The following is a 14,025-nucleotide window of genomic DNA, read 5'->3' on the forward strand; positions in this document are numbered from 1 at the left end:
ACGGTGGTGAAAACTGAATGCTACCTTTGGTTCTTCCATTATGGCTGTTAAGGCACGACAATTACTTGCGTTTTAGGTACTGCTAATTATCGGAAATAATTCTTTTACAGTCTTCATACAAGTTTGTGGTGGAAGTCAGGCATTTCTGAAATACAGCCATGTCCTGGGGGGAAGCCCTCAGTCTGAGTAATGTTGGCCACTGTTTAAAAAAGGATAGGTGCTCCATGGGACCTGAGATTTAGGCAAGAGGATCACCTACATTTGAATTTTAGACCAATGGTTGGAAACTTCTGTTTTCTACTATTTGGGATAACAACAGGAAAAACTCAGCAACCCTTTCTGAAACGTTGGTGGACGACTTTGTTTTCTTTGGCATGGAAAACAAAAGTTGTGCTTTCTGGGTTTATTTAAATGAAAGTCAACACGTTAATGCTGTTCTGTTTATACAGATTAAAAAGATGCTCTTATGCTTGTAGAGTGTTTTCCAAATACCCACTTGGGAGAAGGGATGGGGAGGGTGGGGGAGAGGGCGAGTGCACATGTATGGATGAGTGTGCACGTTTAGCCATGGAAAAATACTGGAGAAGAGTTCCTGTAAGCAGCATTTTGCTGCAGACCTCAAGGGCAGGTAGGGCTCTGACAGTACTTTTGGTCAGAAAGAAGTGCAGCAGAGGTTACATAAAATGTAGCTCTGTGGAACAGTACATCTGCTTTGAAAGACTTCTTTGTTTTCCAGGTACAGATGTTTGTTTTCTAAGATTATGCCTCATGCATAACGATGTCTTAAAATTGTGCTGAGCGGATGTTAAACCAAACAGGTTTTTCATTCATTGCCTTTTCTGTTTTATTAGCTTAATAGGTGTATAAACAAGACAGCTGGAGCTTCTTTTGTTAAACAAGATACTAACTGACTGACACTGCCTAGCTTTGCCTTGCTTGCTTAGGTATCGAAATGAGTTTTGCTGTATAATGAAAGAATGTGACTTTCTTATTTACATTTTTTCATAAAATGGATGGTGCAGGTATAATTAATAATTTCCAAGTAACAGTACATTGCTACAGAAGTTGAGTTTTATTTGATGGTTAATTTTTTCCAATTGAATTTGCATCAATTTTGCATCCTGATAAGGACAGAACATCAGTAGAAACTTATTCTTTAAGAAAGCAGAAGAAAGCATTTGTGCTTTCAAAATGTAATTTGAATTTTATCCCACATGGAAAAAAAAATGAGATGTGTGCAGGCAACACTTGAGGTTAGATCATCTCTGCTAAACAGATGAGATAAACCTCGTGCTTGTACCAATAGCTAGGAGCAGTGGGAATGGGTATTTTGCAACACATCCTCTACAGAGGCATAAACGGTTATTTTGTTTAGAAGGAGAAACCGGCAGCGGGAGTTTGTACCAAACATAACAGCAATCCAAAAAAGGTCTGGGGCATGTCATCCATAGGTCTGAATGATTCCCAGTGGGCAGGCAGGAGATGCTAGGTAGACTTTAGTATGCATAACAAATGTCTAAAAAGACTGCAGAAAATAAATGATCAAAAAACATTGCAGATTAAATGTAATCTAACATATTGAAACATCTGAATAGTTTGGCGCAGGCGTGGAATAGGTTCTGGGCAGAGTTGATGATAATGGAATGGGAATTCATGGGGGTTGATAGCTGGGGATCGAGAGCACATAGAGCAAGGGTCTGATTCCACGTAGCATTAATAGTAGAAACCAGCGTAAAGGAGAAGTATGTAGGTTAATGCGTAGTTCCAGAGGACAGGGGTGGGGTTTTTTTCCTTGGAGAAAGGGGGAAGGAGCAGGGATGGTGTCATGGAGTTGCTGAAGATTAGTGGGCTTTGAGCACTGGAATGGGGAACCTCTGCTGTGTTTTTGCATAAGCACATGTTTTTAGTTAGGACAGCTTGTGTGTTTTAACTCCTTCTACAACCAAGTCTTGCCATCTGTACTGAATATTGCTTGAGGATGTATATTTTCCTTCTTCTTAGTTTAAGTTTTATAGCTCGCTCATTTCTAATAGATATATGTGGAGTCTGAGATTTTGGGTGTTTTGTTTGTTTGGCTTGATCTGTTTTTTTAAAATAGCCAAAATCAGTCCACATCCAAGAATCCTTTCCCCTGTAATTTTAAACCTCTCTTCCTTGCCCCTGTGGTAATTCAGCCAAAAGTAGTTCCACCATGAAGAATACTCTTTTCTTGCTGACAAGAAGCCTGTGCTAGATGTGGCGGTAAAGGAACTCCCTGAAAACTAAGGGTATGAAGGGAAACGTACCCAGCTCCATGTACAACAGCTATGCTGTGTTTATGTTTTCAGTACAATGCTTCTGTCTCCTTTTTGTCATGTGCTCCCACTTGCTTTTCTTTACATATTGTTTTCTCATGGACTGTTTTGCTCCTTCTGTCCATTTCTGCCAAAGCCCTAAAATGCGTTCAAGGGCTTCCATGAACATTTACTCAATTTCAGTCCTGCTCTGATTGGAGTTGACAAGGGCTCTGCTGTCTGCTCTTCCTTCTGCTAAAGTAGAATCTGCTCTAAATTCATTGATGCCGGCCAGTGATTGTGGCGCAGTGATTGAACAATCTCTTAATCAGAGTTATTCAACAAATGTGGAAAATGTCTGCTTTTAAAAAGTTTTAAAACACTTTTCCTGGGGGAACTCCTAGTTTATGTAAATAGTCTTATTGAAGGGAGATATCTGCTGCATTTCAACGCAGTCCATAGTTGCATGAGGAAAAGCTTGTAAGACCTAATATGTAGTAGCAATAGTAAAATAAGGACATAATTTAGTGTTGGGACATATTATAAAAATGCCTAACTTTGGGGCTTTTTCCTGGTATCAGGAAAGCACATAAAAATGATAGAGAGGAGAGAATATCCAAATTAGAACAAAATTTATTTAATACTGTAAGGTTATTTCTTTTTTCTTATTCCCCAGCCCTTTTCTTCTTCCCCTTAAACCTTTTATTACAATATTGAGCATATCCTATGTAAATGCTAGTTTTTGAAACTTAGGGTGAAATTACTAGGTGCACCAGTGTAAATAAAAACTAACTAAAAAAAAAACAACCCCCATGCTTTAAAATTTATTTCTTTAACATTAAAGTATCCGGGAATTTTTTGTCAGAGCAAATCTACCACTGTTGTTACTCCCATGCATTTCTGAGTAAGTACTAAAGCAGAAAAGTGATACTGAAACACACCAAGGTTTTGTTTGTCACTTAATTTCTCCCTCCTCCTTACCAAAATCACAGCAGCTGAGCAGTAGTATCATCCAGCATTGTGTCCTGTGTTTCATCAGAGTTGGAACTGCTGCCATGAGCTGTATAGAACAAGAGAACCGTAACGCTCCCCTCCCCAGCCCAACAGCGTGGAAGACACAAAAATGAACCAGCAGTAGATATATACAAATATAAAATGCTTTGGACAATAATCTTCTACTTTAGTCTTCCTACTGGCCAGTATTAAGATCCAATGTACAAATCTTCCTTTCAGTATCTTGCTTCTCTCCCCTGCATCTTCCTTATGGTGGTCACACTTATTCAGAGAGGAAAATTGCGTAATCTGGGAAGAGTCTTGGGCAGTCCGGCTCCTTGTTGTTGGTGTTCGTGGTGGAAATGCTTCTCCTTTTCTATGAGGTGAAATGCTGCAGTTTCCTCTATGCCACAGCCTCTCATCACAAGGCAGCTGTGATATTTCCTACCATCTCGTCTTTTCCATCTCTCAGAACTTAAGGCTGCTTGCCAGAATTGACTGATCCTGAGCACTCAAGTGCTTGCTTAGGAGTGTGAAGCTGTTTTTTTCATGATCATCTGTAGCAAAAGCTGCTCTTTGAATTAATGGTGAAGGTTGTCCATTATCTTCTACACCATTTGAATCACCAGGAATTTGTCTTCCCAGGTGGCCATCTGTGAAGGGGTGTGCAGGAGGGAATTTAGTAATCGTTGTTACAGAGCCACCCATACTAATTAGTAACGACTTACAGTTTCTCTTTGAGTGGCAGGCATCACTTCTCTCTGTAGATTCTTCTTTGCTTCAATTCTTGAGTATAGGGTTTTTTTTTGGTATAAATTCTTTGGTGAGAAACCCTTTATAAGAAGTTTGTGTAGATGGTAACAATTTCTCCATGTGGAGCAGTGGCCCTTCACCCATGTGCTTGTATCTTTAGAAGTGAGTGGTGAATGTTGTAGGAAGAGGTTATTACTAAGTCTGCTCAAGTGCTCCACAGTGGATCTTAAGCTTTTCAGTTTAAGAGAAAATGGCTTCCCCTCCTGTTGTTTTACAGAACCCTACTGTCATTCAAAAGTAGGTTTCAGGATCCTGTCTCTTTTCTTCCTTCTTGTTCCAGTCATCATTGTCACTAGCTGATGAAACAAATGCCCTTAAATTAACCTTCTCCAAAAGAACTTCCGTGAAAGTCTGCCATTTGGGCATAATGAAGTTTCTGCTTGGATAGTCAGCCTCCTCTAAGACTTGCTTTTGAGTGTATAAAGTGATGAATTCTAGCAGGATCTGAAGTAATTTATATTACTTTGTACCTGACAGCACAGAGATCCCTGGTGTTCCTCAAGTCTGGGTTTTGAATTTTTGTCTTTATGTATAATGACTAGATTTGTGTCATTTCCTTATTCAAAAATCAATTAGAATAAATCTGCCCTCCTTCCTAGGAGTGTTATATCCCATTGGTGTGGCTTGTATCCTCTGGCGTAGCGTATGGGAACCATGCTAATGTGCCGTGGAGCCCCCAGCACAGATTCACGCAATTTGCAGGAGCTGGTCACAATTTTCAGCTGACAACACTGTAGAAATCTCCATGGAAATACAACAGAAAGTATATTAGCCTTTACTATTTGAATAAAATCCATCACAGTTATGAGTTGGTCTTGGGTTGTTGTATTAACCCCCTTAGTGTCGTACTTCCATTTACAGCTGAACACATGTTACTCATTAGTAGCATGGATGATATGGGAAACAAGAATGTTGAAATGTGTTGAATATGTTCCAGATGTTAGTATTAAACAAGGCTGGGTCTGCATTAAGATTTCCTTTAAAATATTCTTATTAATTGGAAGTGGAAAATAATGCAATACTAAACGATTCTCTAGAATTCTAAATTCACTAAACATTTGCCGTCGTAAAACACATATGTAATAACCTGCGTTCCATCTTCAAAAGGCTTTGCAGGCATTAAGCAACTAAAATTTGATTGTGGTAAGAGCCAGGATTTACTAACAAGGTTAAATGGATTCATGGTCCACAGTTAGACAAAAGCCCAAGGATGGCTGTGCGTGCGCAGCGACCTGCTCAGCAGAGAAGGGACTAAAGGCTCGTAGCTGCACTAGGATGTATAAACTGGAAGATACTTTTGACTCTTTAAGTGCCAGTTTCATGGGGATGAGATCCAAGAGAGTATCTGTATGTGCTGGAAGCTGATGAGGCAATCTTGATGCGTTAATTGGATGAACTGGCCCTTAAGCAGTGATGACAGTGAATTTTGGCAGGGTGTCGGTGTTGCTGATGCAGGGGAGGTTGGCAGGAACGGGGTGTGGGGCTTGGGGGGGGAAGCTGGTGAGCCTGGTCCTGGCGTTTGTGCAGGGCAGAGCTCCGGAACAGTACAGCCCAGGCAGGATGAGGCTGTGGTGTCATGTTGGCTTTCAAACTCAAACAGGTGGCGCAGAGGTGATAAACTATCAGATTAGTAGTGTCACAGAAAGGACTTTCTGTTTAGTTTTTTTTGAGTGGTAAATATGCACTTTGTGGGATTTAGGGAAGTAACTAGCTTTCCAGTCAGAGGAAGGTGGCAGGAGGGATGGAAGATAAGCGGGAGGGGTCTGTGAGGGAGCCAAGAAAGGCGAGCACAGAGGATCTGGAAAGAGGAGAGACCTCTCACTGCTCCCATCGGAGCGACAGTGCCTCGGAGTGGCACCTTCCTCTCTCCGACTGGGACAGATCTGCAGGTGTGGTAGGAAGTGCTGGAAAGAAATGTTAATGAATGTTTAGCGAATAGCTCAGGCGGTGCTGGGGTGCATGCAGGGTAAGAGTAGACTAAAATACAGCATAAATGGAGAGAAGGTGGCAGAAAGAACTGTCTTGTGCCACGTACAGGCTGAGCATCAGTGGACTTTGTGACCTAGAAGTAAGTTTTCCTTTCACTTGGCAGTAGCTCCAGACATGCAGGCATACGCTGGGCATGGCACTACGCCCACTTCAGTGGTCAGGCAAATATGCGGATTTCAGTGCATGAAAATGCACGGGTATTGGTACTGCCAGCGCAATTAAGAGAAGTAATGTTCAGGAGAGTCTTGAGTTCCTAGGAAGGGTAGTATGGGCCTGGGACACAGCTATACAGCACCTATGTGAAACTCTGGCAAAAATGCCACATCTGGAATAATCCATCTGTTATTTACCCCACCACCGTGTGTGGGCAGTCTTACAGCATATGTGGTCTGACTTGCAGCAGAGCCACCCTCCAGTAGATACCCTGATCTTCCGTTCAAATTTCAAGGGCTATATCTCAGTCAGTCATGGATGTTGGTCTGAAAGCATCTCTACCGGATGCAGTAACTCCCCCAAAACCTTGGTTTCTTACACTGAGCAGCTCAGAACAACTCTGTGCACCCCTTCCTTCAAAACAGAGCTGATAGAGTGGTGTGCCCCAGGCTCGTGGGGCACAAACCAGCGCGTGTCTGGATGCCACGCAGCTGTACTGGTGTAAGAGCAGACCTACACCAGTAAGCCCTGCTTAAGAAGCCCTGCTTGAGACTGGTGCAGGCAAGCAGGCTTGCTGCCAGCAGTGTGATGGGGTTTTGGCAGGAGATGCGGCCCATGTTAGCTGGGATGGCGGGCAGGCAGGGCAGGCATGCCTCCGTCTGCCCTTCACTGTACAGATAACCTCAGCTGCCCGTGGTTATCCAGGATGGGAACTTCGGCTCCCTCTGGGCGTATTTCCATCTTGTATGTTGGGCAGAACAGAGGGCCCTGAGAGAAGGGCTTTCTTCATGTGCGCTCGAGGTGCCAGTGAGGGAGGCAGTTACAGACAGCCTGAACATACCAGTCACTGTTGTCTTTGTGTGGATGAGTCCTTGTAGGAAGTGAAGGGAAAATCCAGGTGTCTTCTCCTCTAATGTGGCAAATATGTACAGTATAAAGACCAGAAGAAGGCTGGAAAGGGGGACTGGTAGATGTACTGCATGGAAACGGGTGTTCACAAGGGAATCCATCCATCTGCTGGGAGGAAGGTATTAGCTCTTTCTCCTGAACCTTTACTAAGGAAAGCACATGTTTTTGTCAGCAACTCTATTTCTGTCTTGTTTGGAGTCTTGCACCTTGAGGCACTGGAACAGGTTGCCCAGGGAAGTTGTGGATGGCCCATCCCTGGAAGTTTTCAAGGCCAGGCTGGATGGGGCTTTGAGCAACCTGCTCTAGTGGGAGGTGTCCCTGCCCATGGCAGGGGGGCTGGAACTAGATAATCTTTAAGGTCCCTTCCAACACAAACCATTCTATGAGTCTGAGTCAGCTCCATTCAGGTCTGCAAGAAACAATTCAACGAAGGTGCTTCTTGGCTCTCAGTTTGTTCCCCAGCCCAAGAATTGCTTGTGGAGTTTAGAAATGCTTTTTGTGCAGGTTGTATAAGGCGGTCTGCTGCAGGACTTGCACATCAGTGGCTGGGCTAATTGATTAGTTAAGTTCTCTGATCTGCACTTGTACATCAGGAAAATGAGGCCTCTGTGCTCGTTGTGTTATTGTTACAAATTCTAAATATTTCTTCAACCGTTACAGAGGGCAACTTTTTCATAGATAATTTTTTTTTTAAACTGTCATTGCTTGGAGTGGTCCCATTTTCCATGTGAATTCTTAAAAAGGAATTGATAAAAAAAGACCGCCAAATAAACCTCAAATCCTCCAAGCTGGTGGTCAGTGCTTCTACCAAGCTCCTCAATTAGAGAGCAGAAAGTTTGTTTATCCTCTGTACCACAGGCACAGGCATGCGTTAATTTATGCCTTGAGCATTGCCTTTAACAAATACTGCTGTTCTGTGGGAGCTGGCGGGGTATGTGCTATGCACCGGTGGGTTTCAGGAGTGGTCCCTTTGGCAGGACAAGGCACGCACGGCCCCAGGCACTGCGGAAATCTCCCTGTGCTCGGGGGCTTTGCTTTTTCCAGATAAAGCCTGTTTTAAGATGGGCTCTCTGACTTCTACATGGCCAGCTGCTAACTGTATCTTGGGTGAACTGTTTTTAACCAGCAAAGTGTAGGTCATTGCTTATATAATTAAACATATGTGTACACCAAAGTCAAATGAACTCTAGTGCTACAAGAGTAGACTTCACAAGACCAGACAGAGCTCTGCCATTTGATCAGTTGAGGATTTTCTTTCATTTTGAACTCTTTTCGAAAAAAGCATTTTACTTCAGTTGCAGATGGACGCTATCTGGGAAAAAAAAAAAATCATACTCCTAGCTTATATTTTTCTCTTATGCCTTGCAGCCTCTGAACCGACTGGTTCGTGTGAGTCTGATTCTTATCTGAGTGACTTTGGTGCAAATTAGGGGTTAAGTCAATTGACATTCTCCTGTGACCTTCTGAATCAAAACCATACTGTATCTGTTATGGTCGGGGATGGGTTTGAGCCATTTTGGAAAAGCAGGGCTGCTTTTCATAAATATTTGTCTTGCTTTAGTTTCCTGAGATATAGTTTAAATGTAAACTGCTCTGTATGTTTCGGCTTTTGTGCTATCTTGCTACATCACATCACGCTGTCTCACGTACTATATAAGAGTATGGCACTACATCATGCTGTGGTGATTATTTGAAAGGGCGTACACTCTGTTTTGGACTAGATAGCTGTTATCAGTGTAGATAATTGCTGTCAGACACAAAATAGACTCAGTAAACAAACATTTCATTTTATCATGTGACAGCTGCCTGCTGTTTTGTACAATGTATTTGAACGACGTTCACTATAAATCAGCGCTGCTTCAAAAGCAACAAATCCAACTCACCCAAATCCTTCCTGATGTAATTACTTTATACTAGAGATTAACTTTCCATTGTTGTATATACATGGTTGCATTTTTCAATGCTAGGAGATAACAATGTTTGACATAAACAAATAATTCATATCTAAGATGAACCAGTTCCTCCTACCACTACTTTGTTTTTTTTCCTTTGGGTTTTTTTTGGGGGGCTTTTTTTCTCTTTTATCCTTCATTTCCTCCCTGGTAAAGACAAGACTACCTTCAGTTTTGGAATTCATACTTTAAATTTAGACTTTCAGAGAGAAATGAACGAACGAGTTAGCATATTTAGGAGAACTTAAAAGAGCAACAGAAATAAATGTCTTTGTGGATAATGAACATGAAGCCTGTGTTTGTGTTCCTGTGGGTTTTGTGACCAAAAGGATGATCATTATTTGACAGGTGTAATCTATGTATTGCTTTTTTTTCTCCAAATGATGTGCATCTCTTGTCTTCCTCTGCAGGTCCTGTGCCTAGGAGTGAATGTGTCTTATTGCCTGTTAACAGTTCGCACCCAGTCCATGCCTTACTGGAGAGTTTTACAGTCTTATCTGGCTGTGCAAGCCGAGGCACCACAGGCCTGCCGCAGGAGGTGCACGTCCTCAATCTCAGAAATCCCGAGGAGGGTCTTGGCCATCATGAAAGAGAGGTAAAGGTGAAATTGCTTTTCGTCCAGATGCCTGGCTACAAGTGTGTCTGAAAATGGGATTGTTCTACATTAATGTCCTGAATAAAGTTATTTCTGAATTGTGACCAGAAAGACTACAAAGAAGCAAGTGCAATTGGTGTGGATACTGTCCACCAATGCTTTGCGTGTCACATGAGTAAACTGCTTCCATAGCCAGCCACTCTCCATCGCCTTTCACAACCATGAAGTATACTTTAAAAAGGTGGCGGGGTGGGCAAAGGAAATAAGAAACAGATTTAGATCTACAAGAGGCCTTTACAGAATTGGCTGTCTTCAAAAGCAGATCATTTACCTAAATGTGTTGTAAATTAACATGAATACCTTTGGATCCCTGCCATGACCGCTATAAACAAATATTTAAGTTCAGATTCTTTTACCCCTGTAATACATCCTGAACGCTTCACTGAGGGGGGACTGCTGTACGGAAAGCAAGTGTTGCTGACTATGGTAGTACTTAGGTACAGTCCAATTACTTATTTATGTGCGTTGCACTCGGAGGGCCTGGCAAGAACTTGAGCTGCTCTGAAAGCAACAGCACAAGAAGAAAATTTTTGATGTTAAGTTGTGCAGTACTGTTGTTTACTCTCAAACACATCAAAACACAGTGCCGAAGTGAAAAGAAAACATTGAATGCCATGACAGCTGAGCTTCTTAGTTCATGTTCTTACAGTATTAAACACACAAATCCTTAGTACTGTGTCCTGTGAGAGCAACATGCATGTACACAATTAGCAGCATTTGTAATGAGAGAACAAAGATGATGATCTAGTAGGCGGAAGCTTAGAAAAAGAGGGTCTAAATCTGTGGTGAAAGAACTTTTAAGTGGAGTCTTTTATAGTGATTTAAATTAAGGCAGATAGTCTTGGCCATAATCAAAGCCTTTCCACTGACTTCAATAGCAGCCTTGTTGGGTTTGTGGTGTGTTCATCTCAATGTGTATTGTATGCATCCATGAAACTTCGGCTGTTGTGTTCATTTTCAGTATATACACTGTCTGAAATGACTAGTGTATGATGAAAAGGTTATTCACTGTTTTTTCAGTAGGCATCTTATTGGCTGCCCTTAATCAAAAAAGTGAAGTCTTCTTCAGTTCAGCTGTCACAAAATGAGCAGAAAAATTACACTTTTTTTTTTCTGTGGGGCTGGGAATGAGGAATAGAGTTTTTTTGTTTGTTTGTTTTGTTGGTGTGTTTTTTTTTTTTTTAAAGCCTTCTATAGTTTGTCAGGCACAAGGTTATCAGGCTGATGAGTACACTGTGTATGCCTGAAAAAAGTGTAGGTACAATCAGTTCTCTGGGCATGAAAACCAAATTGTAGTTGAAATCTCTTTTTCTTCTTTTTTTTTTCTTTTCTTTTGGTGTAATATAGTTTTCTTATGAAAACTAAGCCTTATGTGATTCTGCTGTGATTCTCATCACCCAGCAACCTTTAAATCCATTGACAAGACACAGACGAATTTGTTATGACGGGTAGATCTCAAGAGGTAATCACAACTTTTGATGGAAGTGGACAGAAGAGTGCCCTCGTTGTGGGGACGTGGTATAGCGGGAACTTGTAACTTCTTAGTTACTAAAGTGTTCCAGGGGGTGGGATGAAGCAGGCTACAGCTGGATCTTGTACCTTCTGAGAGACCCGAATGAATCAACTGCAAAGCGCACATTTGCATAAAACCAAATTTCCCTCTGGTTCGATGCTTCTACCACTAATTGTGTAACAGTGCAGCTTCTGCACTGTTGTGTGTGCACACACAACATGAGCTACAGTCACGCATGCACAAGGTTGCAGGCTGTGCCACTACTGTCTAATCGTCTTGACAGAATGATTGAAGATTTAAATATTGGGCTTTGAATAAAAATAGTTGCTGTCTAGCAGAAAGAGTCTGGTTGTGCCTCCTCTAACGTGCTTACGGTAAGAAAGCAGTTTGCCCCAAGCTGTCTTTTCTGTGTACTTCTGCGGTATACAAAAGGGTAGGGCACAGAACGTATTTCACAATTTGTAGCCCTTCTCCCATCTCCCAGTCAGTTTCCAGTCTCAGCCATGGAGATGGCTGCGCTAAAAAAGCACAGGAAGCTGGAGCAAGGCTTGCTGGCGACTGTGTCGAGCAAAAGAGTGTAAACAACTTGGAAAGATAGGATTTCACTTATAGGATCAGACTCGGAAAACAAAGCAGAGCAAATGTTATCTTTTCCATTATCGTGAAAACCAAGTGGCCTTTTGTCTTAAAAGTAGAATGTACCCATCACCTCAAGTTACTTCAGTTTGATTTACCAGCTGAGGTATTTCCTGTTGCCTGCAAATGCTGATAGCAAAGGTAGAGATTTGTTTGTCATACAGTATTTCCAGTATACTCCAGAATAAAACCAGTATTTTTGTTTGACAGTACGTTAGCTAGATTCAGCAGCCTTGAAAGCATGTTTAAAATAAATCACGCATTCATTCAGAGGTTGGCTGAAGCTCTCATGACATGGAATGCAAGATCTGAAAATCTTTGAGTGAAGACTTGCTTTGGGGGAGGAGGTCGGGTTTTGTTTTGTTTTTAACCTGCCCTGTGCTGGATGCCGCTAAATTACACATTCCTTACTTGCTGGGAGGAGTGTAAACTTCCCCTAGCAAATTCCTTGGAGAGCTCATGCATTAAACATACTTGTGCAGTTATCCTGGTTCTCATAAATATGCAACATACATGTATGCATTAATTTAACTTATTTTGACACTTGTGTAGAATATACAGACAGCAAGCATTTGCAAATTTAAACATAGGAGGGGTGGCTGATGTGGGGGGAGGGCACGGCAGGCGCATGTGTTCATCCTGTAACACACACAGGCTTTTCTGTAAAGATTAGTATGGTTTGGGTGCTTTTTGTTCCTTGTAAACAGGGAAAAAAATAGGTGGACTGGAAATGTATGGGATTATGTATTCTGAACAAACTTTGCAAAACTAAATCAGTAATTTAGCACTTTCAGGTTAAGTCTGAAATCTCGTAAATGTAAGGTCATATCGTAAAATGCTGTAATCGCATCTGTGATCTTCAAGGAATTTGTTTGTATTTTACTTCGTTAATCCCTGTTGGGGTGACATCTCCTTTGTTGAGACTGTGAAGACGCTTTCTTCAAGTAAGAACCCCAAAAGTTTCAATCTTTTTCAGGTATTTCTTAGAAATTTCTTCTATTACAATTCATATTGGCCATGCTTTATCATAGGAAATAGAATACGGGTGCATGTAATAGCCACAAGTGTTTATATTGAACTTGGCATGAAAAATGCAAGCCTTTTTTGTTTGTTTTATTTGATCAAATATTCCTGGGGAAGTGAGTGGATGTGTGCATTTCTGTACTGATCTGGGTCTCAGCTGAAAGCCAGGAACTACCGAACACTTACAATAAGTTTCTCTTCAGTTTTGGGTATCTTCACTGCTTCACTTTACCAGATTTTAGAAAGGAGGTACTTGCTTTCTCATGAAGCTGCTTCTTCTGTTATGAGAAAGAATTGTTGTTTGTGGTGGCACTTGGGAACTCTAGAGATTTGCACCAGAAAAATGTGTATAAAAAAAAATGTAAAAATTGTTTTTAGATGAAAGTCACTCCTTAGGTATATTAGCAAGTCCTAAATTAATGGAGGATTCTTTTATTATACCTGTCAGTTGAATTTCCCTGAGCTGCTTCAGGCACTCAGCCACCATTGAAATAGCTGAAGGGGGAGCAAGGGCATATGAAATTAATCTCATGTGAGTACTTAAGATTGAATACATGTGAATACATGTAATCAGAGTTCCTGGCAATGGATTCACTATTGTTTTCGTTGACATCCTCATCCTCAATAGCTTTAAGATGTTATGCCTGATACAGATGTTTGACATGTGTTATGTGAAATGAAAGCAGGAAAATCAAGGACTCATCTTTATTTTTACAATTTTGAGTAATGCCACTGAGGCCGTAATAGTTCGTCAGGCTTTTTCCCCGCTGTTTAATCAGTGTTACTTGGCAACAATTTCACAATAAAAAATATTTTCCTTTGAGAGCAAACCTGTTACTAACATGCCTGCTAGTTCCCGTGGAGCAGCCTAATTATAATTGCTAGTGATGTATCTTGGGTTCCTGAGCCAACCTACCTAAAAGTCATAAAATAATGGGAAAAATTACTTAAATCCAATATTTAAGTACTTTGTGAAGAGATCCTCTACGTTGTAAAAATGGGACCAGGAAAGAATCTAAAACAGTCACTTGATAATGTACTTCTACATCCTGATCTTTGCAGTACATCCTGAATTTGGGATGATTCTTCCGTGTCACAATGGTTTTGTACTTTAGG

The 14,025-nt window shown here is 41.3% G+C and overlaps 1 protein-coding gene across 3 annotated transcripts in view; it reads left to right on the forward strand.

Annotated features, from left to right (window-relative positions):
* TGFBR3 (transforming growth factor beta receptor 3) overlaps window positions 1-14,025 on the forward strand; it is a 124,560-nt gene that overhangs the window by 41,614 nt on the left and 68,921 nt on the right. For all 3 annotated transcript variants that reach the window (XM_054211370.1, XM_054211368.1, XM_054211369.1), the window contains exon 3: window positions 9,493-9,677. In XM_054211370.1, coding sequence (XP_054067345.1) covers window positions 9,493-9,677 — 185 coding nt within the window. The remainder of the gene's footprint in view (window positions 1-9,492; window positions 9,678-14,025) is intronic.

Source organism: Rissa tridactyla, chromosome 8, assembly GCF_028500815.1.
Source record: "Rissa tridactyla isolate bRisTri1 chromosome 8, bRisTri1.patW.cur.20221130, whole genome shotgun sequence".
NCBI classification, from domain to species: Eukaryota; Metazoa; Chordata; class Aves; order Charadriiformes; family Laridae; genus Rissa; species Rissa tridactyla.